This window comes from Oryctolagus cuniculus, chromosome 13, assembly GCF_964237555.1.
Source record: "Oryctolagus cuniculus chromosome 13, mOryCun1.1, whole genome shotgun sequence".
Classification (NCBI taxonomy): Eukaryota; Metazoa; Chordata; class Mammalia; order Lagomorpha; family Leporidae; genus Oryctolagus; species Oryctolagus cuniculus.
The window spans coordinates 30,884,118-30,911,044 of NC_091444.1; the positions used below are offsets into that span (position 1 = coordinate 30,884,118).

The following is a 26,927-nucleotide window of genomic DNA, read 5'->3' on the forward strand; positions in this document are numbered from 1 at the left end:
TCTCCCGAAGATCGAAGGAAGACCGTGGGGAAGGCTCTGGAACTAACCTCGGCTCCCCTGGCCCATTAGCTGTTTTCCAATGTGCCAATGACTCGGGTCTCCCAGGACTGTTTAGAGTTCAGCTGACTATAGCACTGGCTCCTTTTGGGCTTCCAGTTAAAATCAATGTATTAACCGTGGCTGCTAGTTAGATTCTGTGACTGCAAGTTAAGTCAGAAAGGTGAGGGAAGGAAGAATTCCTAGCTTTATAAGCTTGGGAACTTTCAGAGAGGCCAGTTCCCAAGTGGCATTAAAATAGAAATAGAATTACTTGTAAAGGCTGGGGGATTTTGTTCTTTCCTACCTTAACAAAACTTTTGATAGATTTTTCTCTGCTGGAGCACATAACCAAATAGTTAAAGATTTGTGAGATAACCAGGAGATTCTCTAACATTTCTTAGGCACAAAGCGTCTGAATTGAATTTCTATTCCTTTTACTTTGTCACCATTAACAACGCTTTATTCCTCCCTGTCCTCTTCAGATCCCTAATTAATGACTTCTGGGGAGACCAAGAGACACATCCAAAATCATTGAGAAATACATTTGTTCACAGACCACAGATTTGCACCTGTTGACTGCAGAAGCATCAAAATGATGCTACAAACAGAAAATAAAATCCTCAGTCACTGACCTGGACAGATTCTTGGGGACAGAGGCTGGGCCCTGGCAGCTTATTCCTTGGAATTATAAGCTATGATAGTCAACGTGGAAGGGGAACTGTTGAGCAAGAGTAGAGCAGCTCACACATTCTTCAAGCCATTTCTGAAACATGCCAGAAAGATTCGACACAGAAACTTGAAGAAATAATATTCTCTTTCCGCTAAGAGTAACAATTACAGAAATCAAAAATTGTTCTTGTTATGGCATGGTTCTCCTGTTTTAGAGAGTCCACAACAAGAAATGATTGGGGCATTTTAACAACTCTCACACCCAAGTGATGCCCAGAAGTAAAAGTTCCCTTGCTCACAAAAGGAAGTAATATCAGACAACAGAAGCTGCACGTGACTTCAATAATATTTCACCTTTTGACATTCCAATGAGACTAACAGGAAAGCAAGACTTCACGTTGAATATCAGCCTAGCAACAGGCGTCAGAGCCAGTGAATTTCAGGTTGAGCCATGGCCTTACTAACCTTCTGGTCTTTGCCAAGTAATTTACACAGGTTATTTAAAATGTCTTAGTTTCCTCATCCAGATTCACTAATTGATCAAATCAGAGACAAAAACAAAGTCAGTCCTTTTTTCCTTTTTTGATGCCAAGGTTGTATGGTCTGGGTAGTTGACATGAATTCAATAAAACATGACATCCGAAATACAAATCTGTAAGTCACCCACACATAAAGGTAAATATATTCAAAAGTTTTTGAAATTTGTTATGTATGAAAAAATTATTCTTGCACCCAACTTATACGACTGAAAGCATACTAAAGTAGTCTAAAAAAAATCTATCAGGGGCAGGTTTTTAGCCATGTAGTCACTGTTTGTGTCCTACATCAGAGTAGCTCTGTCCCCAATTTTCTGCTAATGCAGACCTGGGTGGTACCATGTGATTGCTTAATTGGGTTCCTGCTACCATATGGGAAATCTGGATGGAGTGCCCAGACCCCAGCTTTGGTCTGGACGAACCCCAGTCCATACAGACATTTGGGGAGTGAACAAGTAGCTAGGAGCTCTCTCTCTCTCTCTCTCTAACAACTTATAAAAGTCATTTGCATTTATTGAGTATCAGTGTGATCATGATGTGTTAGGTATCTGTTAAGAAGTAAAATGGGGGCCTGCACTGTGGTATAGTGGATTGAACTGCTGCCAGCGATGCTGGCATCCCATATGATTGCTGGTTTGAGACCCAGCTGTTCCACTTTTGATCCAGCTCCCTGCTGACATGCCTGGGAAAGCAGTGGAAGATGCCCCAAGTACTTGGGCCCTTGTTACCCACGTGGGACACTTAGGAGAAGTTCCTGGCTCCAGGCTTCAGTCTGCTTAGCCCTGGCTGTTGTAGTCATTTGGGGAATGAAGCAGTGGATGGAAGATCTCTCTTACTGTTTCTCCCTCTCTCTCTGTAATTCTGCCTTTCAAATAAATGAATCTTTAAAAAAAAAAAGAATAAAATGGAAGTAGACTCAATCCCTGTCCTCAAATTGTTTATGCCTTACTATACAAGTGACAAGAAACTAAAAATCAGTAACACCTACTTTTTCTGAGTGCTGTTTACCAGACACTATACCAAGACTATTACATATATGCCTCATTTAAGCCTCAAAACAATCCTCTAACATGTGTATAATTACAGCCTCCATTTTATAAATAAGGCATAAATAGGTAAAGAAAACTTGACTCAGCTGGTTAGGTACTAAACTTTGGATTAAATCCTGATCCTTGATTCTATGGGAATACTATCTGACATGGTTAGCCACTAGCTATTTAGTTTAACTAAAGTAAAGTAAAATCTACAATGGTGTTCTTCAGTTGCTCGGGACACATTTCAAGGACCCAAAGAATAGTTACAGGTCCCATCTGATCTCAAACCTATGCTATTTGTCTTTACGGTTTGCCTCCCTCTTTGAAAAATCTGTTTCATACAATTAAGGAAGGGGCAAAATCTATGTAATTTTGAGGATTGGGCTTATAGAATATCATAAATGAGGGTAAAAACTCATCTTTCATCTTCACTTTTAACCCTTGAGACTTAATAAAATGAGTGGTACACATGTTGAATGGATGAACAGGAGTTTGGAAATGGACTTGGAGATGGATGTTATCTGGATTGATAGGTAGACAGCAAGCAACTCTTTGGAGGAATGAGTTCATCTCAGTCTAAGCTGGTGTAAAGAACAGGGTATATTTCTGAGATAACAGATGAAAATATTTACACAGATCAAACTATAAAGCAAGAATCTATTTCCCTTCCAAATATTTCCAAGTTATGCATAAGTTGGTAATAACTTAAGACTAGCTGAGGTCAGAGTAATTGCCATTTAATTGGCTTCAAATATACTAATGATTATGATAATGTGGATACTGAAGAGACTTAATAGGCCTGGAGACAAATGTCTGAGAGAGCAGAGAGGTGAATCCATGGGCATGGGTGGTGGGAGACAAATGGAGAAGGTAGTCCTAAGTGGGAATGGCCAAGTGGTCACTCAGTGGAGGTGTGAAGAAATCGGCTTTTAGAAGAAACACTTAGAATAAAAAAGTAACAGGTAAGGGTGGAGGGGCAGCAGAGGGGGAAGAATTTGTGTGCTCTTAGCTGAGGGCAAGCCTCTAAATAAGAGCTCAGGTGACCCCAAGGAAAACCCTGGTTACTGCTAAGTGCTGGGAGAAGGCCAAGCAAGACAGACTTGACTTCCTAAGGGAACAACATGCTGGCTTGAACTGAGACACAAAACCCAAAGTACAAAAACCAGATCTAAGTAGAACCATGTTAAACTGGGTAATGTAAATTACCTCATTCTTCTATATTCTACTCCTTAAATTCCTACATCCCCAGGACACCTAAAAACTCTAGAAAGACCTTCTAGGCAGGAAGCAGCCTATGTCAGAAAGATTTTTTTTTTAATTATTTTATTGATTTCAATGACAGAGTTACAGAGAGAGGTAGAGCCAGAGAGAGAGAGAGAGAGAGAGAGAGAGAGAGAGAGAGATCTTCCATTCTGCTGGTTCGCCCCCCAAATTGACCACAATGACCAGAGCTAAGCTGATCTGAAGCCAGGAGCCAGGAACTTCTTCCAGGTTTCCCATGTGAGTGCAGGGGCCCAAGAACTTGGACCATTTTCTACTGCTTTCACAGGCCACAGCAGAGAGCTGGATAGGAAGTGGGGCAGCTGGGTCTCAAATCAGCGCCCATAAGGGATGCCGGTGCGGAAGGTCAGGGTGTTAACCCACTGTGCCACAGCGCCGCCCACAGAAAGATCTTGTAAATGAAAATGCATTAGTGGGGAAAAATAGGGAAAGGATATGATTCTGGATACAAATAGTCTCTAGAGACACAGGATAACCAAAGGGCAATTGTTAAGGAACCCATCCCTTGGATTTTTCTGGGGGTCCCATTTCATCCCAATCATCTGTAAGAGAAGAGTACCTTACAATTTGGGGTTTCAGAAATAGAAGAAATCCTAACACTCCTGTCAAAGGTCTCTGGGATACTTCCTGCTTCCCAAACCATTTCCATGTTACTCACTTTTACTGCAATGATACGTATTCACGTCAACTTTCAAAAGTATTTATGCTGAAGTAGGGTAAAAACAAATCTGTGATGTGAATAATCAGCCGCAGTCTATCACACATGAGGTCACTTATTGTGCCTGGGCTGTGCACTCTACTTGGTAGGGCTGAGTGGGAGTGGCAGGTGCGTGGTATTTGTTCTAGTAGCCACAAAGCCACACTGGCTCTCAAACAGCACAATCTGCCATTCACTTAAGTCTGGTTTGCCAGGAAGCCCAAGGATGGACTCCCCACTAGTACCATCAGGCTCAGGGAATTTGGCTAGCACCAGGCACCTCAGACTTCTGCCAGCTAATTGGCTTTGGGGAAGCCGCTGACCTACTCTCCACTGAGTGGCTTTTGTGAACCTGGAACCCAGCCTGCCTCTCATCATTGATCAACCTTGGCCAAGCCAGCTGGCTTGTTCCTTTGCAGACAGCTTGCCTTAGGGAAGCTGGTTGGTGGCTCCTCAACCTACTAAGAGAGAAAGAGAGAAAGAGGGAGAGGGAGAGAGCGAGAAAGAGGAAGAAAGAGGGAGAAAGAGGGAGAGGAAAGGAAGGGGAGAGAGAGAGAGAGACCACAGAACAATCTCAAGAAATCTCCAGTGTTTGTTTTCAATTGAGGGAGACTTAGGGATGAACAAATTCATGTCTAATACTTGATATAAGATAGATGGAGTAGAACTCTACACAGCCTTATTAAGAAAGAAAGAAAACTAACAAGTTAAGAATGGGTCCAAAATAAAATAAAACCATGAAGCATGCCATTACATGAGCCTTTTTCAAATGCATACTAGCATTTCTTTACGTTAAATTTAAGTACAATGTCATAAATATCAATGCTGTTGATCTATTCACGCATTGTTGGTGAGAAATAAAAATCTATTGTCTGAAGACTGGTAAGAAAAAAGCCCACATCAAACAGAGTCTGATCAGCTCTGCCCTCCCCTGCTCCTCCCTCACTATGCACCAGGCTGTCACTGGACTTCCAGGGCCTGAGCAAATGTTGAAGCAGGTTTCCCCCCCCTTGGGGCTAAATTCATTGGGGATTTTTTTTTTTATAATTTAAAAGGTATAAAAATGTGTAGCATGCTATATAAATTCTGGCTTCCTGTTACTAGTTCACAAATGGAAATGACAAATGAGGACAATCAAATAAATGATTAACTTTTAATAGTATTCTAATTAAATCAGGAGGAAGGGAATGAAAAAAACAACGATTCTTATGATTGCTGTCTTTCTCTCTGTCCTTTCTAACACAAATGCAGGGAGGGTAGACTGACCAAGTCAAAAGAATTCTTAAGCCACATTTTGGTTAGTTTGTGCAAGAGATTCTATCTACCCCATTCCTAATGTAATACACACACACACACACAATTTCAGAGTCATGCATGCACAGGAAGTAAGTGGGAGTTTTCTAAGACCCACATAGATTATACACAGAATTATGGGCAAATCTTTAGAATATTAATACTTCAATTTTCCCTACTTATAAAATAGGTAAGATGATAATACCTCAGCGACACACTATGGCTGTATCCTCAAAACCACTGAGACAAACAGTGCCCCAAGTCAATGAATCACCTCAGTCTCTCCGCAAAGGCATGACATCTAAAGAATGTGCTGAACTTCACTTGCTAAACACTGAGTTGGGAGAATAAAACCATGCCACAAGGCAAAAACTTCCTCTATGATCCCACTGGATCATAAGATGTCACACACTGTTTCACAAAAACATAGGCCGGCGCCGCGGCTCACTAGGCTAATCCTTCGCCTGAGGCGCCAGCAACCCAGGTTCTATTCCAGGTTGGGGCTCCGGATTCTGTCCCGGTTGCTCTCTTCCAGTCCAGCTCTCTGCTGCGGCCCGGGAAGGCAGTGGAGGATGGCCCAGGTGCTTGGGTCCCTGCACCCGCATGGGAGACCAGGAGGAAGCACCTGGCTCCTGGCTTCGGATAGGTGCAGCATGCCAACCATAGCAGCCACTTGGGGGGTGAACCAACGGAAGGAAGACCTTTCTCTCTGTCTCTCTCTCACTGTCTAACTGCCTGTCAAAAAAAAAAAAAAAATTGACTTCTGGATCCGCACTGTAGCGTAGCAGGTAAAGCTGCTGCCTGCAGTGCTGGCATCCCATATGGGCGCCAGTTTGAGTCTCTGCTGCTCCACTTCCCATCCAGCTCTCTGCTATGGCCTGGGAAAGCAGTGGAAGATGGCACAAGATCTTGGACCCTTGTACCTGCATGGGAGACCTGGAAGAAGCTCCTGGTCAAATAAATAAATACATAAATCTTAAAACACACACACAGAGACCTCTGAAACAAGGGCTTCCACATTTGGACAATTTGAGTACTGAGGTTTGTTCACATAGTTCATAACTGCTAAGTCCCTGCAAAGTTTATGTTGTGGGCACAACAGTCTGTCAGTGGGAAACCACCAGAGAGGACATTCTCTAATCCTCATGTGATACTTGAACTTGTTCCTTAGAGGGGAACTTCCTGCCTCCCAACACCATCCATCTATGTTTGGACAGTAAGTGCAGAACACAAAACACTGAAGTCATCCCTGGTTCCAAAACCAAACAAATAAAAAAAGGAAAAGGGGACAGCGTGAGTTACTTAAATAATCTTTGAAGAGTTCAGTATCTCATATTATCCTTGGTCTCTGAAATAAACATACACTTGAATAGCTTGAATAGTCCTGCAGTTCACAAAGAGAAACTATATTAAACAAATACACAGCACAGGCCATAGAATCAAAATCAAAATGCCTGCTACGGAATCTCAGCTCCCTCATACACCGTGAGAACATCGTCAGGTAACATGCCCTCTCACAGCTTGCCTTTCCTTCTGTGAAACAGGAAATGCCTACCACTGGGGGTCATTGTAAGGATTAGCAAAAAAATAAAAACCCAACCAAAGCACAGAGCACAGAGCCTAATGCATAGGAAGCCCTCAAGAATGCGTGTTATTAGTCTTCCCTTCAAAATCTTTGCTCTTCGTTTTGAGACAGACTGTTCAAGTTTCCTATCAACAACAGAAGAAAAAAATTACCATCTGGTAATGCAGTATCTGTACATGAAATAACTTTTTGTGGCACCTTAAATACATTCCCAAATGGCTTAATGTCAAGACAAAGCTCACAAAGAAGACGCTCTTTGCTATTGCTTATATTATAACTTGGGAGTTTTGTTTAATACTCTGCATTAATGAGGGAGCTTCTTAGGATAATATTACAACAGAAAGTGCAAGAAATACCAGAGAGGTCAATGCAGTTCTATTAACTGTCATCTAATACAGAAATATTTTCCTTGAATACCATGAAAGCTTTCTCCTTGTCTTTGTTCTGCCTTTTGAAGGCAGTAGGCACCCAAATTTCCCCACCAATAATTTCTGTTTTTGACTCAGCAGCATAATGACATTAGACTTGAGAGGAAAAAAATCACCTTGGCAATGTCTTTGTCAGAGGTTTTTATAAAAGATATTTTGTTAGGATAAATTGTACTAAGCAGATCCTTTAAGTAAGCACAAACAAATCCACTTGTTATTAAACTTAGTTTTATATTTTTTAAAAAAGAAAACCTGCCTGAAAAATGCAGCATGTTCTTAATGAACATTTTATTAAAATAGAAAATATCAAACAGTTGGGTAATTAGACAAGTAAGTTGTTCTTTGCCACTCTTGCTGATAGGGTAAACCCAGAAGACTTAGCATTCCCACTGCCATAAATAAATCAAGACTCAAGCTGTGGCTGCAGCAAAGCAGTACTGGAATCGTTTTTCTTTATGTTCTGAGGGCTCAAGACAACTAATTGGAACAATACAATGCCAGCTAAAAAAAATAAACTTATAATCTCTGCTCTCTCTCAACATACATGTCTATATGTACACACACATACAGATTGCCTTCTTTAAAAAGTAGAAGTAGACATTAGGGGCTGGTGTTGTGGTGCAGATGTGAGCACAGGTTCAAGTCCCAGCTGCTCCACTTCTAATACAGCTCCCTGCTAAGGTGCCTGTGGAAGCAGCGGAAGATGGTACAGGTACTTGTGCCCCAGTCACCCACATGGGAGACCCAGATGGAGTTCCAGGCTCCTTGCTTCAGCCTAACCCAGCATGAGCTATTGTGGCCATTTGGGGAGTGAACCAGGCATGGAAGATCTCTGTCTCTCCCTCTCTCTGCCTGTCAAATAAATAATAAGTCTAAAAAGAAAAAAAAAAACTTCTATAACTATTTTTTTAAAAATAGGAAATAGACTCTAAAGATTGTTCTATGAGAGCTTAGAATACGTAGTGCTTCTGGCTCAAGGACCTTCTAGCGTGGAAGAAGAAGCATCCTCCTCCATACTCCTATTTCACCCAGAGATTTCCTGAACATTAGGTCAGCCCTATTAGTCCATAATTCAGAGCAAAGAGAAAAAGGCCTTCTATCCCACAGCGCCTGGCAATTCTTGATGGATTTGAGATGAATTGTCCAGCCTAAGGATTAAGGCTGGGCAATGATGGCTGGATCCTTTTAAGACAGCATCTTCAGTCTTGCTGTTCTACCATCCTCAGCTCCTGATACGCATTGCCTGCTCCAGCTCCCAATCAGCTCGAGACCCTCCAGTCTGCTCAGAGGACTGAAAAGACCTTCCCTAAACTACTCTCCATCATTATCTGCATCTTCAGCCATCTCATCAAACTTCAGGTAAGAAGCCCACTTTTCCTAGATCAGAATCCTGAGAAAAAGTCCCCTCCTAATGAATGTCATTTGCCTATCTACCTTGATTTGAACACCCTGATAAACCCACAAGCTCAGCTATTTCCTGCAATCTCTAGGAATCTTCACTGTTTCCTCTACATTCAAATGACTATTTCAGGCCAATGCTGGCGCTACTGCTCCCTCCTAGGGTATGTATTAGCAGGATGCTAAAGTTGAGAGCAAAGCCAGGACTTGAACCCAGGCACTCCAAATAGAATGCATGTGTCCCACAAGGCACCTTAACCACTGTGCCACCAACACCTGCTCAAATCTGATTGTTAGTCCGATTCCTACTTCATCTGCAATGGGACCTTGGACAATTCACTAAAGTTCTCTGAATATTGGGCACCTTATCTGATTAATTAAATCTAAAACACCTGAGTCACCTTTTTCTATACTAGATGAATTTTTATTTGATAATTGAACCCTAATACAACTGTACCCTTTCAACATTGTATAGTAACTTATTCCAAAGGAAGATTCCTAATCCTAAACAGGAGGACTAAAAAATCTACTACATTATTTATATCATCGAACTGGAATCTTCATGTTTGTACCTTGTAGACTTTTTTAAAGTGGAGAAAAATCGTATACATAGCATAGAGCACCTTTGTAACAGAAGCATACTTTAAAGAAGTCAAATCAAATGCGAAAGTCAAATAAGAGTATCAATAAAATATACAATAACTATGTAATTGTTTCATCTGTTTAATTACTTATTTTCTCCCCCAGAGGAAGTATTTAGAAAACATTTAACATTCTATAAGCTTGTTCTTCTCCTCTCTATTGCTGTCAATATTTTTATTTTAAAAATGGAACAATAAACTTCAAATAGAATCTGACTGGTAGTGATCACAGTAATCTGTGATGAGATTTTAGATGCCCACAGAAATAAAACTATACTGACTGCACTTCAATATATTGACATGAGATGGTAGGAAATGTGAGGAGATATAGAGTAGAAGTTTTCCAAACACAGGCAAAAATATATAATCAATATCTCAGTTCCTAATTATTCAAATGCTTATTAATTATTCTTCTGCTCCTTTAACTCCCACTTCTGTTAACTTCTACAAAAATAACCTGTTTCCAGCTTTCTGGGGTAGATGAAAAGCATCCAAAAATTTACAAAAAAGCATGTTTCACTATCCATGTCTGCCAAAGCATAGTTTCCACTGTAATGCCAATCTCACTGATATTGTCATCAATATATTCATCATCATTAAGGAATCTACATGTCATATATTAGTATGTTTCTATAGGCATTATATCACGTTTAGCCTCATATAATTTTATGTATGGATATGTATGAATCTTTTGCTCATCTGTAAGATAAGGGAAAGAGAAAGAATGTATTCTGTCTCCCTGCACCTATGGGAGAGGAAACTCAGAGCTGAGTGGACCTGCTCAAAATCCCAGTGCTAGACAGTGAGAAAATTGGAATCAAAAGCTACAGCACAATATACCATCAGGCTCATGAGAGAAGTTCCACTAATGTGTGTTGAGGTTTTACTGTAACTCGTTTCCATCTGTGACTTTTCTTTTCCACTGTGCTCTCATCAAATTTCCCCAGTAAAATGCAATGCACCTGAGCAGAAGCTATGGGGGTTCGGGAATCCTCTGCACCTTCAAGAGGAGGGCATCTAAATAAAAACAAAGGGGGGTGGGAAATGGGTGTTGTGGGATAGTATTTAAGCTGCTATTTGAGATGCCCACATCCCACATAGGACAGCCCAGGACAGAGTCCAATCTCTACCCTCTGATCCTGGTTCCTGCCAATCTTCCTGGGAAGGCAGTAGATGATAGCTCAAGTACTTGAGTCCCTTCTACCCACAGGCAAGACCTAGATGGAATTCCAGGCTTCCGGCTTCAGCCTGGCCCAGCCCCACCTGATGTTGACATTTGGGGAGTGGATCAAGAGACAGAAAATCAATCAATTTCTCTTTCTCTGTAACTCTGCCTTTCAAATAAAATTTTTTTTTTTAGATTTTATTTATTTATTTGAGAGGCAGAGTTACAATCAGAGAGAGGGAAAGACAGAGACAAAGGTCTTCCATCCTCTAGTTCACTCCCCAAATGGCTGCAATGGCTGGAGCTGCGCCGATCCTTAAGCTTCTTCAAGGTCTCCCACATGGGTGCAGGGGCCCAAGGACTTGGGCCAACTTCTACTGCTTTCCCAGGCCATAGCAGAGAGCTGGATCGGAAATGGAGCAGCCAGGACTCAAAACTGCACCATACAGGATGCTGGTGCCGCAGGCGATGGCTTTACCCACTATGCCACAGTGCTGGCCCCTCAAATAAATTTTAAAAATGAATGAACAAGGGGCCAGTGTTGTGGCATAGTGAGTAAAGCCACCGCCTGTAATGTTGGCATCTCATATCAGTGCCAGTTTGAGTCCCGGCTGTTCCACTTCTGATCCAGCTCTCTTCTATGGCCTCAGAAAACAGTAGAAGATGGCCCAAGTCTTTGGCCCCCTGCCACCCACATGGGAGACTTGGAAAAAGCTCCTTGCTCCTGGCTTCGGATCGGCCCAGCTCCAGCCATTGTGGCCATGTGGGGAGTGAACCAGCAGATGGATGACCTCTCTCTCTCTCTCTCTGCCTCTCTGTAACTCTGCCTTTCAAATACATATATATATCTTTAACCAAAAAAAAATTAAAGAACAATTATAAATAAATAAATGAGAAAAACACAAAAATTTAATATACTCATGAAGTTGGTAGATTTCTCATATTTCTTGCTTTTTTTTTTTTTTTTTTTTTTTTGACAAGCAGAGTGGACAGTGAGAGAGAGAGAGACAGAGAGAAAGGTCTTCCTTTGCCGTTGGTTCACCCTCCAATGGCCGCCGCGGCCAGCGCGGTGCGGCCAGCGCACCGTGCTGATCCGATGGCAGGAGCCAGGTACTTCTCCTGGTCTCTCATGGGGTACAGGGCCCAAGCTCTTGGGTCATCCTCCACTGCACTCCCTGGACACAGCAGAGAGCTGGCCTGGAAGAGAGGCAACCGGGACAGAATCCGGTGCCCCGACCGGGACTAGAACCCGGTGTGCCGGCGCCGCAAGGCAGAGGATTAGCCTAGAGAGCCTCGGCGCCGGCCTCATGTTTCTTGCATATTTTAAAATGTGTGTGACTCACCCAGCTTCTTTGGTGGAATATTAGCCTCCTTCCCTCCTACTCTTTCTTCTCCTGCTCTTTATTTTCCTTTTGAGACAAAGGTGTAAGTTCTTCTTTTTAAACTAAACTAGTAATTGAAGGCATATTTTGCCTATAATGTGGATGAAAGCTTCTACTTATGTGTAAATCTCCTATTTTTCTTTTTATGCTATTGTCTCTCTTCTTTTACCTAAGATCAGATATCAAAGACTAAATTTCCTCATGAAATTTCTGAGCAAATTTTCACCTATTGAGTGCATTCTATTGGAAAGTACTCCTAAGGCCATTGACATTGCCAAAGGACAACAAATTTACATGAACTTGGGTGAGGTCCCCAAGTCAATATGATATATAATATATCCAGATTCAAGCTCACAGCATCTCCTGCTAACAATGTGCCAGTTTCTGTGTCTACCCTGAGTTTCTTGGTCTTCACCAAAACCTTACAATATAAATCAATCTTCAGTTCTACATTTACAAATAATTAACTGAAGCCAATTGCCTCATATTTAGTAGAGCCAGTTCTTGAATCTAGGTTCACTTAACCCTAAAACTTGATTCTCACCATCTCTGATAACAGTAGCTACTGTTGATCTTGTCTACACTCCAGGACACATGGTATGCTAAGCACCTAAGTTGCACAATCTTATTCAGTATTCACAACACTTTATTTGCAAATACTATTATCGATGTCATCATTTTGCAGATGATGAAACTGAAGATTAGAAAGGTTAAACAACAGGTTTTTTTCTTTTTTTCTAAAGGCAAAGTAAATATCATACTTTCTTGGCATGAAATAACTAAACTGGTCCTCTGTGTGGCCAGATTCATCTGTGGAGGCCAAACTGGCTGGAATACAGTGTTGTACATAAATATGAGTCTTTTGTTCACCTAAAAAAGAAAAATACTTGAGTTGCCAAGGTTAAACCCATTGTGCCAATAAACATCAAATGTGCTTCAATCCTTTGATCAGTGAATTCTATATCTATATAAAATATTTATTGCTTTCATACAATGTCTCTGTTTACTAGTGACAGAAAACTGAACTAGTGACAGTAGGTACATTCTACTGTAGCCTTTAAATAACCAAGGGGAAAGATCAAAATAAAAATAAATCTTGACCAGATTTATAGGTGCACCTTGATTAGTTCTTGTTTTTTCCTTCAAATAAGCAATACCTGAAAAAAATGAAAAGGGAATGTTGGGACCAGATATCAAGTAATAGATGGGTTTTCTCTGACATGTGGTATGGTATAATGCTGAAAAAATAATACTGGCCCATCATTCGTGACTTTTACCAGCAAAGTAGAGCACAGAAAGAGACGAAGGGGATTTTTCAGAACGCTGAACGGTACTACCAATTGGTTGAACAAAATATCATTTGTTTAACTGTATTTCTTAAAGTTTTGTTATGGTATCACTCCAACACAACAGTCTCCCCCACACACACACCTCTTGCTTCAACTGGTAATCATTTTTTAATTCAAAAACTCTTAGGTTAAAATCAGGGGCAGGCATTTGACATAGCGGTTAAGACGCTGGTTGGGAGGCCTGCATCCCATATCAGAGTGTCTGGGTTCAGGTCCCAGCTCTGGCGCCCAACCCCAGCTTCCTGCTACTGTGTACTCTAGGAGGTAGCAGGTGATGGCTGAACTAGTTGGGTCCCTGCCACACACGTAGAACATCTGGATTCAGTTTCTGACTCCTGACTTCGGCCTGGCCTAGCCCAGGCTATTGTGGCCATTTAGGTAATGAGCCAGCAGATAAGAGATCTCTGTCTCTCTGCTAAAAAAAAAAAAAAAATCAAATGTAGTTACTCATATATAACTCTGATGCTAGCTACTGAGAAGATCTTTAAAAAAAAAAAAAAGATTTATTTGTTTATTTATTTGAAAGGCAGAGTTACACAGAGAGAGGAGAGGCAGAGAGAGAGATCTTCCATCCGATGATTCACTCCCCAGTTGGCCACAATGGCTGGAGCTGCACCGATCCAAAGCCAGGAGCCAGGAGCTTCTTCCAGGTCTCCCTCATGGGTGCAGGGGCCCAAGAACTTTGGCCATCTTCTACTGCTTTCCCAGGTCATAGCAGAGAGCTGGATCGGAAGAGGAGAAGCTGGGACTAGAACCAGCACCCATATGGGATGCCAGTGCTTCAGGCCAGGGCATTAACCCACTGTGCCACAGTGCCGGCCCTAAGAAGGTCTATCTTCTAAGAACTTAACTTTGCACAGTGCAATGTAACCAGAAGTATTTACCCACTAAGCCACTGTTTCTCTTTCACACTCCTATCTACTGTCAGATATCTTTCAAAGTCATTTGCCTCAATTAGTAGAAATTCTAGTCTACAAAACTAAGGATTATTATTTTTAGAAGAGACATTTTCCTATACACCACTTTTTTAATGAAAATCTCTTCATTTCCCTCAGGTGAGACTTTAAAATGCACTTGGTTGGTTTACTAAAAAATACCTGTTAGAGAAAAGATGGTTCCTATCAAAGCTGTTGGCATTTGATTTCATTTTAGATTCTAGAACTAATGTTGTTTTTTGTTTAAATAGATTTTGTCTGTCAATTTCCAGACCTGCTGTGCCATCAGCCTGTATGGACTGCTGTGGTCAACACGGGGGTTGTAGCAGCAAATTTTATTATGAACTGGTAATTGAATTGAACAGGTTTACATTTGAATAGATTTACTACATCATGATCTCTGACATACTGCACAGGACTGAAATCCCTCTCCATCCATAAAGATACATTTAAGACGATATCACTCTCCCCAGGCTTAGAAAGGAAGTCTTGAGCCAAGGAGATGGCCAAACATAATTGTGCATTTATATGCAGGGTGTAATGCAATATTTGACTGCATTTTTTAAGTACAAAAGAAAAAGAATATTCCATATTTACTCATATCCATCCCATTCTTTCTACATGGGGAAAGGGAAGCTTAGAGAATGGTATTTTGCCATCCAAGTGGATATAAGGAAGTAATGGGAAATAAATTATTATTTGAGTGTCTCAGCAACAGCAGCAATTCCCATGAAAACAGATCCTCTAACGGCTTGATAACAGCAACTGAAGAGGTGTGAATTATAGATAAGCACTGTCCCATTTACTTTCACCAACAATGTTCAATTAAACAGAGCTCACACCTCTTCATTCACTCTTACCAACCCCCTCCAGTATTGCTCCTGCTAGAAATTGCAGTGGGAAGAATTATTTGAGAAGATGTTTTTTTTTTTCTTCCTCCTTAAACTTGGAAGGGCAACCAGTTGAATAAATTATAGAAGTACACTCAACAAATTCTACCTGCCAGGAAACGGAGGCGTGTCTCCATGTTTAGTTCCTGAAAATAAAATCCAAATCTAAGACACATCAGTACAAAGGGTTCATTGATATAATGCTTTCATAACACTTTTAAAATATTGATTTGCTTTTTGAAAATGATTCCTCAACTTTCAAGGGTTTGAAACTAGTCTTAAGTCTTTTTGAGTGAGTGCTAAGTTGAGTTCCAGTTTCTACAGTTCAACTAAGACGCAGCATAAATATAAATAAAACCAAAAAAAAGGTGACTATTGATCACTTATTACCTTTGGAAATATGTTTTGTTCATTACATTATGATTTAAGACAATGGCTAAGATAAAGTTTTCTACCTCCACAAAGCAAGTTATTATCATCATCCTAATTAAAAGGAAAACTTTCTATCTTGCTGACTGGGTTATTGTTGTTGAATTTCATTGACATGTTTGCCCTTGTCAAAAACTGTTCCCTCGGTGTTTTCACTTCAGTTTTCTCTAGGAAGAGTAATGATTCTGGCATGTGGAAGGGCCATAGAAAATAGTCATTAAGTGGATTATGAATGTAAAACATATTAACTGAAAAATCCTACCACCACCAAAGGCTATCCCCCATCCTCCTGGTGGTTCACAGGTATAACCGTATCACTAATCTCCATGTATCCCTCCCTCCACTTCTCCAGAAATATACTGCCACCCTGGATGTTGACCTTCTACCATTCTTTCTGCTGTCCTTTTCTCTGCCACCATACACACACCTACACACAGGCACACACAAAGCTCACAGAAAATGATACTAAAGGATATGTTTATTTTTGGCATAAAGAATATTGAAATTCATGCATATAGGGGTCTTTAAAAAGTTCATAAAATAAATATTATGAGGAAACTATACATGGATTCCGACATTTTTCTGCATCAAAATAAGATTATATTTTAATTCTCTTTTCCATGACCTTTCTAAAGTCCTCCTGTGTGTATGTACAATTGATACATGTGTGTATCTGCGTACATATATATGAAATCGAACTACTAAATATCTTTTTATTTTTATGTTTCACAATATATCTTGGTCATCATTTCCTAAGAGTTTAATTACAAAGTTATACACTCATTTGTTTACAGCTCTTTTTCAAGGTGAAGATGAAAAGAATATGAAGGTCTTCTTGTTTTGAGCAGACAAGACACAGAGAAATATAGCCTGAGTTCCATGTATCCAAATAGAATCAGATCTACTCATCTTTCCCTAACACTGTTTATGGTAAAAATCTTAGAATAAGAATAAACCAAGGAATATCATGAGATCTAATAATGCCACACCCAACTGAAAACTCTGGTTCATTCTTGGGGAAATAACACAAGGATCAGATTTAGAAGTTAAAAAATAGAGGATCTCCAGGAGCAATAAAATATACAAACTGATCGAGCCAAACCCAGGAACCAAGTCTATTTTTACTAGGCAATAGAAGCAACACATTTCAGCACTTAATTAACCTAAATTTTTTTCAAAATTTAATTACCATATTTTCACTGTTACTCATATTTATTTTTAAACTCTTTTAAATTTGAAATTTGTGATGAGAAGGGAAAAATCTAACTCCAGTATAAAAAATGTACATCTACAAATACACACACACACATGTATAGGGATATATTAAAAGAAACACTAAAACTAAATGGTAGGTCTCTTCCTAAAATGAACAAATTGTCTCCATCTCCAAGCTAAACTGTTAGTTTCACAAGATGTGCAGAAATAAACAAACAAGTCAGGATCTGTGAAATGTGTGGAGTAGTTGAGTGGTATCCAGAATCAATGAGTTCAGTTCCTGGCTCTTATTAACTCTGAGAGTTAGGCAATTTGGTTAGCAGAGAGTATAAGCTCACTTGTGTTTGCTGTTGTTATAGCCAATGGAAAGCAATTTTAGTATCATATTGCAAGCCCTTTATAATTAAAAATAAGTATAAATGTTGAGATTGGAAAAGAGTTACAAGTGTTTTAAACTTAAGATTCATTTTTTTTAAAAGCCTCTCTGTGAACCTAGCAATGAATGAGAAAAGAACAAAAAGACAATGACGATCTCATCTTGGTTTGTCTTCATCGTTTGTCTTCTACAGACTGTAAAGATGAAAAGACCAGAAGAGGATGCGTGCTGGAACGAGTGTCCTACCTTGTTCCCTTACATTGATGTCAAGCAGTTAGCCACAGGAATCAGAAAGTTTGGGTGTAAATAAGGAGTGTTCTGCCCTCAGACTCCGGATACTTACTGTCACCCCATCTGGTTTCTCTAAAACTGGTGCGATTCCCTGCAATGCCGACACCCCCTCCCCCCGGCTCCCCCCAGTCTAAAGCAGTGACACTAGCAGAGTGCCTTACCTTCTTTGAGCATGCCCACTTTTAAACACTTCATGAAGCGGCAAGCCTGGCAGGATTTACGTCTGCGCTTTGTGATTTCACACTCATTCGTGGCAGGGCAGCTATATTCTATGTTTCCTAAAACAGAGTTGGAAGAAAAGCAGCTGTGAAACTTGCAAGACCCAACACAGAGGAGTACCCCAAAGGCAATGTCGACCCTGCTTCTCCTGTCCGCCCCCTACTCCCAAGCCCGGCCACAAAAGAAGTCCCCGGAGATCCACAGAGAATGTGCGAAATACCATGAAGCTGGATGTGGGTGCTGGCCCACAACCTCTGAAGACGCACTGAGTGCTGGGAGGCACATGGTGAAGCTCCTCCCAGGATTTAAATCCACCCTTCTACGAACATAATAGACTTGGAAGCTTTGGGGGTTCTTGTTTTAAAGATAAAAACATTATAAAAAAAAAAAAAGATAAAAACGTTATGCCTAGAAGATCTTTGCAGAGGAACTGTCACCCAGAATCTAAGGATCCAAAAGAAAGGTCTAATTGGATTATAGTCATAACAATGCCAGCAGTGGGACTGGATTCTTGTATTGTGGATTCCAGACTTCTTTTGGTTACTAAAGCTTTAGTGCATCAGGTTCATTGTCTCTCCGGCATCAAACAATCTAAACCGTACTTTGGAAAATTTGGGACTTCAGGGTAAGCTCCTAGACAGAGACACAAATGACATAGGTCTTGCTGCAACACACACCAGAGCCTGACAACACAGTACTAAGCTTGGTAGACGCTTATTGATGGTGATGATGAAGATGATGATGACAACTGTCACTGTCATTATCATGGCCATCATCGTTATTTGCATTTTTAATTCCAAACATTCAAATGCCCTGAAAATGTTACACATTAGAATAAACTGCTATGAAATCATACTTTTACTATTTGACTTTACATCATTTATGGTAGCTTCTACATATTTGAAATGAAAAGTATGGAACCAGAAGATCCAAATTTTTTTCAATTAGTGCCAGTGCCTGTGCAGGATGCACTTTGGGGCTGCCACAATTTTCTAAAGAGGCTGCCTTTAAAATAAAGCCTCCCCATCAGCTCTGTCACACAGTGCTTGAAGGTCTTTCGTTACTTCCTAGCCCTTTCCCCTTGTGATTAAGTGCATTAGTATCTTAATGAAAATGCATTCTGTTTATTGTCCTCCTGGGAAGGGGGAGGTCATCACACCAAATGCATAAATTGTCATCAGAGACGGTCCGAGCATAATTGCAATTTTGCTGCTCCATGTTTGCAATGCTCAGGGTCCTCCAAGCCCCCTGAAACGTGCACAGCGTCTAGTAATTAGCATAGAGTCTGCCTGGGACCACAGCATTGATGAAATATTTCAGAGTTAATCACACTTTGTAAACACTGATTTATATTGACTACCTTTCTCCAGACTGATGTCTTCTCATTAAATATCGCATTAGTGGATTGCAGGATTGTACAAAGACTCAACTACTCAGCAACTGCTAATTCAACAGGAAGTAATACCTAACCACTTATAACTACTGAAAACTGGTTAAGTATGCATGACTTAAAAAATAATCTGTGCATTACAATTTGAGATAAGCCTATCATGATCATTTGACTAAATTAGCATTCTAATTCAGAGCATTTATAATAATAAAAGCAACTACTTTTTAACATGAGGTTAAATAATAAGAGTAATATCCATTGCACCCACAGAAGCATATGGAATTGCCTTCCTCAGCGATATTACCTGTGCTGTGCTCACAGAAACCTAGGAAGTTGAAGAAACCAGATGGGCTGGGGAATAGCTGAGAATAAAAGGCTTCAGGACCCAGTCTTCCTGCACTTTCTTTAACTAGACCTGAACACTCACTTTGCGTCAAAAAGGTTGTAGTGGTCATCTTCCATGTGTTAATTCATATTCCCCCTACCAGAACCTTCCTCACTCCAGCTGTCCCCATAGGGATGTGAAAAGACACCCAGGCCTTCGTGCTCTGAGAAAGCACTGAACAATGGCTGCGTGGAAGGATCAACCAGAACAGTGTTTGACAAAGAGCACTTCTTTGATTTTTTGTGCCTGCAAATCTGTATAAAGTGACACTTTCCTATATGGAGGCATGAGCATGGGTACCCTACCTTTAACCCAGTTCTGTAAAGTTCCTTTGGGATGACCCACCACCACAAGGAAGCAGCATCAACTTCCTTTTCACACCAGCCCCTCCTTCTCTTGGAAAACTGTGTCCCCATCCTTCACATCAACACATTCCATCCAACAGGAACATAGACCCGGCACTGGTGAGTCCACACGTGCGCATGGCAATTATCTCCCATCTTGCCTGCATTTGCTCCCACCTAATCCATGCTACACACCACTGTCACATTCCTCTCCCAGTGACTGCTTTATCATGTCACGACCCTAATTAAAAAAAAACAAAAATCAATAGATTCCTCTGTCCTCCTGAATCAAATACATAACACTAGCCTAGCAAACAGGGTCCTCTCCCAATCTCATTCTCATCTACTTTTCCAGCAATATTACAACTATTACCTAACATGAACTTTCTGATGCAATTTGATTTATTCATTTTTTTTTGTTAAGTGTCCTTCAGACTCCCCTCTGAAAATGATCTATCTTTGCCCTCTTTTCTTCTTAAAATTATTTTCAAGCCTCAATGTTCAACTCCAATTCCATTCAAATCTTATATGAAAAATTTTCAGACCAGCCTAGGAGAAAATGATGTCTTCGTTCTCATATTTTTTCAGGTACTCTTATCATAGGCAGACACGCCGTATTATTTTATACCTCTTCACATGCATATTACCCATTACATGATGAGATACTGGAAGACAAGGACTCATTTCTTATGCAGGATAAAAATCTACCAAAAAGTAGGATATAAGTGAAGGTATACACTTATAACAACTTAGTATTTTCCTGTTAACTCAAGGTCATTATTATGAAATTCCATTGTGGTGCTATAATGGAGTAATGTCCACAAGATCTAGTGAGCTGGACGATGCATTAGGAAGCAATATTAAGGATAGTAGGGGGGCCGGCACTGTGATGCAGTGGGTTAAAGCCCCGGCCTGCAGTGCTGGCATCCCATAAGGGGCCCAATTAGATCCCCGGCTGCTCCACTTCCGATCCAGCTCCCTGCTAATGCACTTGGAGGGATGGCCCAAGTGCTTGGTCCCCTGCACCCATGTGAGAGACTAAAAAGAAATTCCTGGCTCTTGGCTTTGGACGAGCTCAGCTCTGGCTGTTGAAGCCATTTGGGAAGTGAACCAGCTTATGGAAGACAGACTTTTGTCTGTCTTTGCCTCTCTCTGTCTATAACTCTGCCTCTCAACTAAATAAAATCAATTTTTAAAAAATGAATAATAAAAGGATAGTAGGAAAATCATTCCACAAATAATACAAAGAAACAGAGAGATCTATTTAATTTTCTAAAATGTTGAAAACTTGGAGACTAGGGGATGCCAGCATCCCATATCAGAGCGCTGGTTTAATTCTTGGCTATTCTGCTTCTGATCCAGTTCCCTACTGATACACCTGGGAAAGCAGCGGAACATGGCCACGTATTTTGTCTCCTGCCAGCCATGTGGGAGAACCAAGTGGAGCACCAGGCTTCTGACTTTGGCCTGGCCATTTTAACTATTTGGGGTGATGGAATAAGGACATAAGCCTCAGCTATTTTCCCTCATTGCCCCAAAGAGATAAACTTGGGAATGTATTCCTTGCCCTTGAAACTCAACTGGGTCTCACACCCTATTACCTTCATACCCCACCTCTTACAGACACCTGAAAGACCAGTTTCAAGAATTCCTCTCTGCCTGCTGACCTCTACTCTACCCCCATCCCCAGCCCTCCTAAAATATAAAAAGGCCTGGCCTCCAGGGTCAGGACCTTCTGCCACATGTTCCATCATGGGCAAATGGGCAGTTGGTCACCTACCTCTACGATTTATTTTCTGTGAGTAAGTTTGGTCTGGCTGCAAATTCGTACACTGCCTCCTCTCTATTCTGCGCCTCTTTTCTTAACATTTCGGTGCCCCGTGTGAGGAGGCACCAATCTGCAACTCTTTTCCTAATATGGGGAATGAACCAGTAGATGCCAGCTCTCCTTTCCCTCTCTTTCTTTGTAACTCTGCCTTTTGAATAAGAAAATCTTTACAAAAAAAGAAAAGAAAAGAAAAGAAAAGAAAAGAAAAGAAAAGAAAAGAAAAGAAAAGAAAAAAAGAAAGAAAGAAGGAAGGAAGGAAGGAAGGAAGGAAGGAAGGAAGGAAGGAAGGAAGGAAGGAAGGGGAGGGGAGGGGAGGAAAGCAATTTTGACAACATAGAAATGCATGACAATAAAGGGAAAGAACATGAAGGCAGAAAAAATATAAAATTTTCTGAGGAATAAAGTGTGAGAAAAAAGAAAAAACAATAACAACTTGTAAGAGGCTTTAAAGGAAATACAAGTGTACCCTGATATGAATAGGCTGAGAAGGGAAACATGAAAATATAGGCAGATGGCACAGAGTTAGGTAATTTTTATCTTATAATACCTATTGACAAAATAGATTTTCTCAAAACGGCACTCCCATTGGAGAAAATATTTAGGAGTAATCTAATACTAGTAGGCAAATCTTAGAATGATTCTTCTAGGAAAACTTGTATAAAGGCGGCGCTGCGGCTCAACAGGCTAATCCTCCACCTTGCTGCGCCGGCACACTGGGTTCTAGTCCCGGTCGGGGCGCTGGATTCTGTCCCTATTGCTCTTCTTCCAGTCCAGCTCTCTGCTGTGGCCCTGGAGGCAGTGCTTGGGCCCTGCACCCCATGGGAGACCAGGAGAAGCACCTGGCTCCTGCCATCGGATCAGCACGGTGTGCTGGCCGCAGCGCGCCGGCAGCAGCGGCCATTGGAGGGTGAACCAACGGCAAAAGGAAGACCTTTCTGTGTCTCTCTCTCTCACTGTCCACTCTGCCTGTCCAAAAAAAAAAAAAAAAAAAAGAAAAGAAAAGAAAAGAAAAAAACTTGTGTAAACATTTGAAAACTTCATCAAAATACAGAAGGGAAATTGACAAACTGTCACATGAGTTTTAGGTCACACGTAAAGAAGTAGTCTAGTTTCTTTTCTAATCATTGCACTTCATCATTCTTCAATGATAAAGAGAGGTAGAAAGGCAGAGAAAGTTTCCACAGTGCCTTAGAAGGAACTCTGAAGGGAGCTTCAGTGCCCTATCAGCGAGCCTGAAATTCTAAGACTGTGGAGGCCACAGTCTCAATGGAGACAAGGCGCACAAGGAAATACCATTATAGCTCAGTGTGTGGTGTCATAGGTAAGGGTTGTGGATAGAGTACTAGCAAGCAGGTGCACACACACCCGGTCCTAAAAACACAAAGATAATGCTTTTGAAAGTCAGCAAATTCTTCACATGAGAGCAAATGCTTAAACTGTGCTGTGAAAAATGAAGAAATGATGACACTGTGTAAAAGAATATGCCTAGAGCTATAGGAAACCCAATATGTTTGTCAAAATTTCACCATGAATGAGTGAAAAACACAGTGGTCCTAAGTGTGTTCACAAATGATACATTTTCAGCTTAAGTGTACAGAAATTGTTTATGGGGAATTGGGACATCCTCCACAAGTGCTCTGTCTGAATAACTTTGTCTTCCCACAGACGGATGATAACCTTGATTTCATTAAGTAACACTGGCTTATTTCTTGAAAAACAAGTCAACATCATTCTAAATAACTTATTTGCTGGAGGGAAACCTCTCTAATTTCTAAGGCCTCCCACAGAGCTACTTAGTTCATTGTTGTTGGCTATGATCACCACCACCCCCAAGAAACTCTTTGATCCATGTTCGAATCTACAGAGATTCTGCCCTTGAAAAACCTTCCCTGGTGCTTTTTCTATTCAATAGAGAAAACATTTTATCCTAAAAATGTGCTGCCCCAAGCACCTGAGTAACAATGTTACATCTATTTTGGTAACGGTTCAAAGACATGACTCCCAGTAGACCATATGATCTCTATGGGGCACTTGTTTTCCTTCGATTTCACTGAAAGAGGAAACTAGACAAAAATATTTCCAGTAGCAGCCGTGGGCACCTGGAACGCGAACACTGGACAGCCGTTCAGGAGGACGCAGAAGTGGTTGTTCCGTGAACAGCAGTCTCGTTTCAGACAGGCAGTCTTCTTGGATTATGGCATGCTATTTTCTGGGACACATTTGTTGGATGGCACCAGGGACTGAATCGGGCAGCTACTGATGACATGACTGGAATTTTCCCAGTTTTGTCAATATCGGGGGAAGTGCGCTCTGCTGTGGAGGGAACAAATCAACATGGAAGCTTCGGGTCCTTCCACCAGGCTGACAAGAATGATAGAGCAATTTATAATATCTCCTGGCGGCTTTTCAGGAAGTCCTGGGCTCTGATTACTTATTTCAGAGTCTTTTGTACAATTAGTTTGCAGGCAATATAATTTTCTCACTTACCGCTTAATAGAATCTTGCAGCTAGCTGGCGGACAGAATAACAGGGTGTATGTAAAACTCCAGCCTGGAGTGCCAGAGGATAATTTGTATATTCCTTTCAGTCACTTAATGGACTTTTACAGTTTGGCAGTGAAAGGGCTGAATGATGTAAATTAGCATGGCATCTCAAAATAAAAATATATGTCAACTCTTTACTCCCGATTCCTATCACTCCCACACAGTAATGATGCATTTGGATTTCTGGAGTTCCTAAGAGTCACCCTCTTTTTCATCCATACAGACATCATAATTGTAAAGCCAATTTGAAAGCAAGTGTACATTTCCCCCCAATTGTTTTAATTTTATTAACAGAACCAAATGGCTTGAGATGACCCACAGGGCACTCCAAGTGGGATTTATCCAATTGTTTTTCGACGTTAAGTGATTTAAAAATAATGGGATTTGCCTTGGTACACAATTACAGAACCCTGAAAACATGCAGGCAATATTCTGTAGTATTTTCGCTTTCAGAGCCCTAAAACATGGATAAAAAAGAAAACCACCTCTTTGTACTTGTCAAGTTTTCCCATTTTTATTGCTATATAACTTCCCTTTACTTTCTTGCTAATGATTCTTTGTTTCTAACTATTCCCTGATCATTACAACTAAAAAAGAAAGAATATTCTAATATGGAATAATCATTCATAATACACCTGTAACTTTTAAAAAGCCAAAAGTTTATGAACACACATCTAAGTTAGGGGTCTTTTTCTTTTTGAAAGAACACACTCAAGGGGCAGGCAATGTGGCGTAACAGGTTAAACTGCTGCTTGTGATGCCAGCAAACCATATTGGAGAACCAGTTAGAGTACTGACTGCTTGGTTTCTGATCCAGCTCCCTGCTAACGTACCTGGGAGAGCAGTGGATGATGGCCCAAGTGCTTGGGTCTCTACCCCTCCGACCCCCAACCATGGGAGACCTGGATGGAGTTCCAGGTTCCTGGCTTCAGCCTGGCCCAGGCCCAGCCCCAGCCATTGGCAGCCACTTCAGCAGTGAACCAGTAGATGGAAGATCTGTCTCTGCCTCTCTCTCTGTCATTCTGCTTCTCAAATAAATACATGTTTTTAAATGGCTGGCACCGCGGCTCAATAGGCTAATCCTCCACCTAGCAGCGCCGGCACACTGGGTTCTAGTCCCAGTCGGGGTGTCAGATTCTGTCTCGGTTGCTCCTCTTCCAGGCCAGCTCTCTGCTGTGGCCTGGGAGTGCAGTGGAGGATGGCCCAAGTGCTTGGGCGCTGCACCCGCATGGGAGACCAGGAGAAGCACCTGGCTCCTGGCTTCGGATCAACGCGGTACGCTGGCTGCAGCACACCAGCCTCAGCGGCCATTGAGGGGTAAACCAACGGAAAAGGAAGACCTTTCTCCTATCTCTCTCTCTCTCTCTCTCTCTCTCTAACTCTGCCTGTCAAAAAAAAAAATACACTCAAAGCTAGACTTTGAAATAAGTCATTTGGGGAGATTCCCACAGGACCTTGCCAAACACTTTTTATGCTCCCTTTAGCTCCGCCTCCAGCGTCACTTTACAAATTTATAATAGGCGGAGGGAGTCATATTACACCTTGTTTTCACCCAAAACATTTATTACCCTCATCATCACAAGACATGATGAAACATGACTTCCGTCCTTACAAAGCTTTAAATCTATTCTGAAAGGTCACAGATCTGCCATAACTGAAGCCATTTCAAGAATCTGCCTGAGGCTCTGAAAGAGGATTCCCCCAAATGCAGCCACGCATGGCGGTGTCAGAGGGCTGTGGGGAACCCAGACCACAGCAAAGTGCAGGCTGTGGCAGCAGAGGTGAGAGGAAGGGAGGCACATCAGCTTACTACCTACGGCTGGTTCTTATGAAAGCCCATAGCACACACTGAGTTGTGCCAGAGAGACAAGTCATGTGCCTCTGTGCTATCCCTCCATCGCCTAAAAAGTGAGACAGGAGGGTACAGCAAGAATCCTTGGATATTTGAGTCTGTAATCTTTAGAGGACTGAATTCTGACAATCATGAACCCAGCACGTTGGCACAAACGGCTGCATTTCATCATGAAGTTCAGACCTCGCTCCCCACTGGGAATGATGCTGCTTTCTGTGCCTTGAAGGAAGAAGACCAGAAAGAACCCCACAGCGGGCAAGCTTGTTGGCCCTGAGCTATGTCTGGTGACTGAAGACTGCACAGCCTGGCGTCAGCCTGCAGGGAACGGCGAGTCACGGAGGCCACAGCTGGTGCAGCATGGGCCACTTCCCTGTGCATGCCATCAAACAGCGCAGTCCTACCCCCTACTGCTTGTGAAGCAACAATGAAGCAACACTGTGAGAGAGGGAAAGCATTTTTTTAAATAAGGATTTACTCATTTATTTATTTGAAAGTCAGAGCTACAGTTAGAGAGGGAGACAGACAGAAAAGTCTTCCATCCGCTGGCTCACTCTCCAAATGGACACTATGGCCAGGCCTAATGCTGGGCCAGGCCTAAGCCAGGAACCATGAGCTTCTTCTGGGTCTCCCATGTGGGTGGTAGGGGCCCAAGTACTTGGGACATCTTCTGCTGCTTTCGCAGCCCATTAGCATGGAGCTAGATCAGAAGTGGAGCAGCTGTGACTTGAACCAG

At 41.5% G+C, this 26,927-nt stretch overlaps 1 protein-coding gene across 11 annotated transcripts in view; it reads right to left on the reverse strand.

The window, feature by feature from the left end:
* ESRRG (estrogen related receptor gamma) overlaps window positions 1–26,927 on the reverse strand; it is a 656,681-nt gene that overhangs the window by 149,692 nt on the left and 480,062 nt on the right. For all 11 annotated transcript variants that reach the window (XM_051820569.2, XM_051820570.2, XM_051820572.2 and 8 more), the window contains one exon: window positions 17,795–17,911. In XM_051820569.2, coding sequence (XP_051676529.1) covers window positions 17,795–17,911 — 117 coding nt within the window. The remainder of the gene's footprint in view (window positions 1–17,794; window positions 17,912–26,927) is intronic.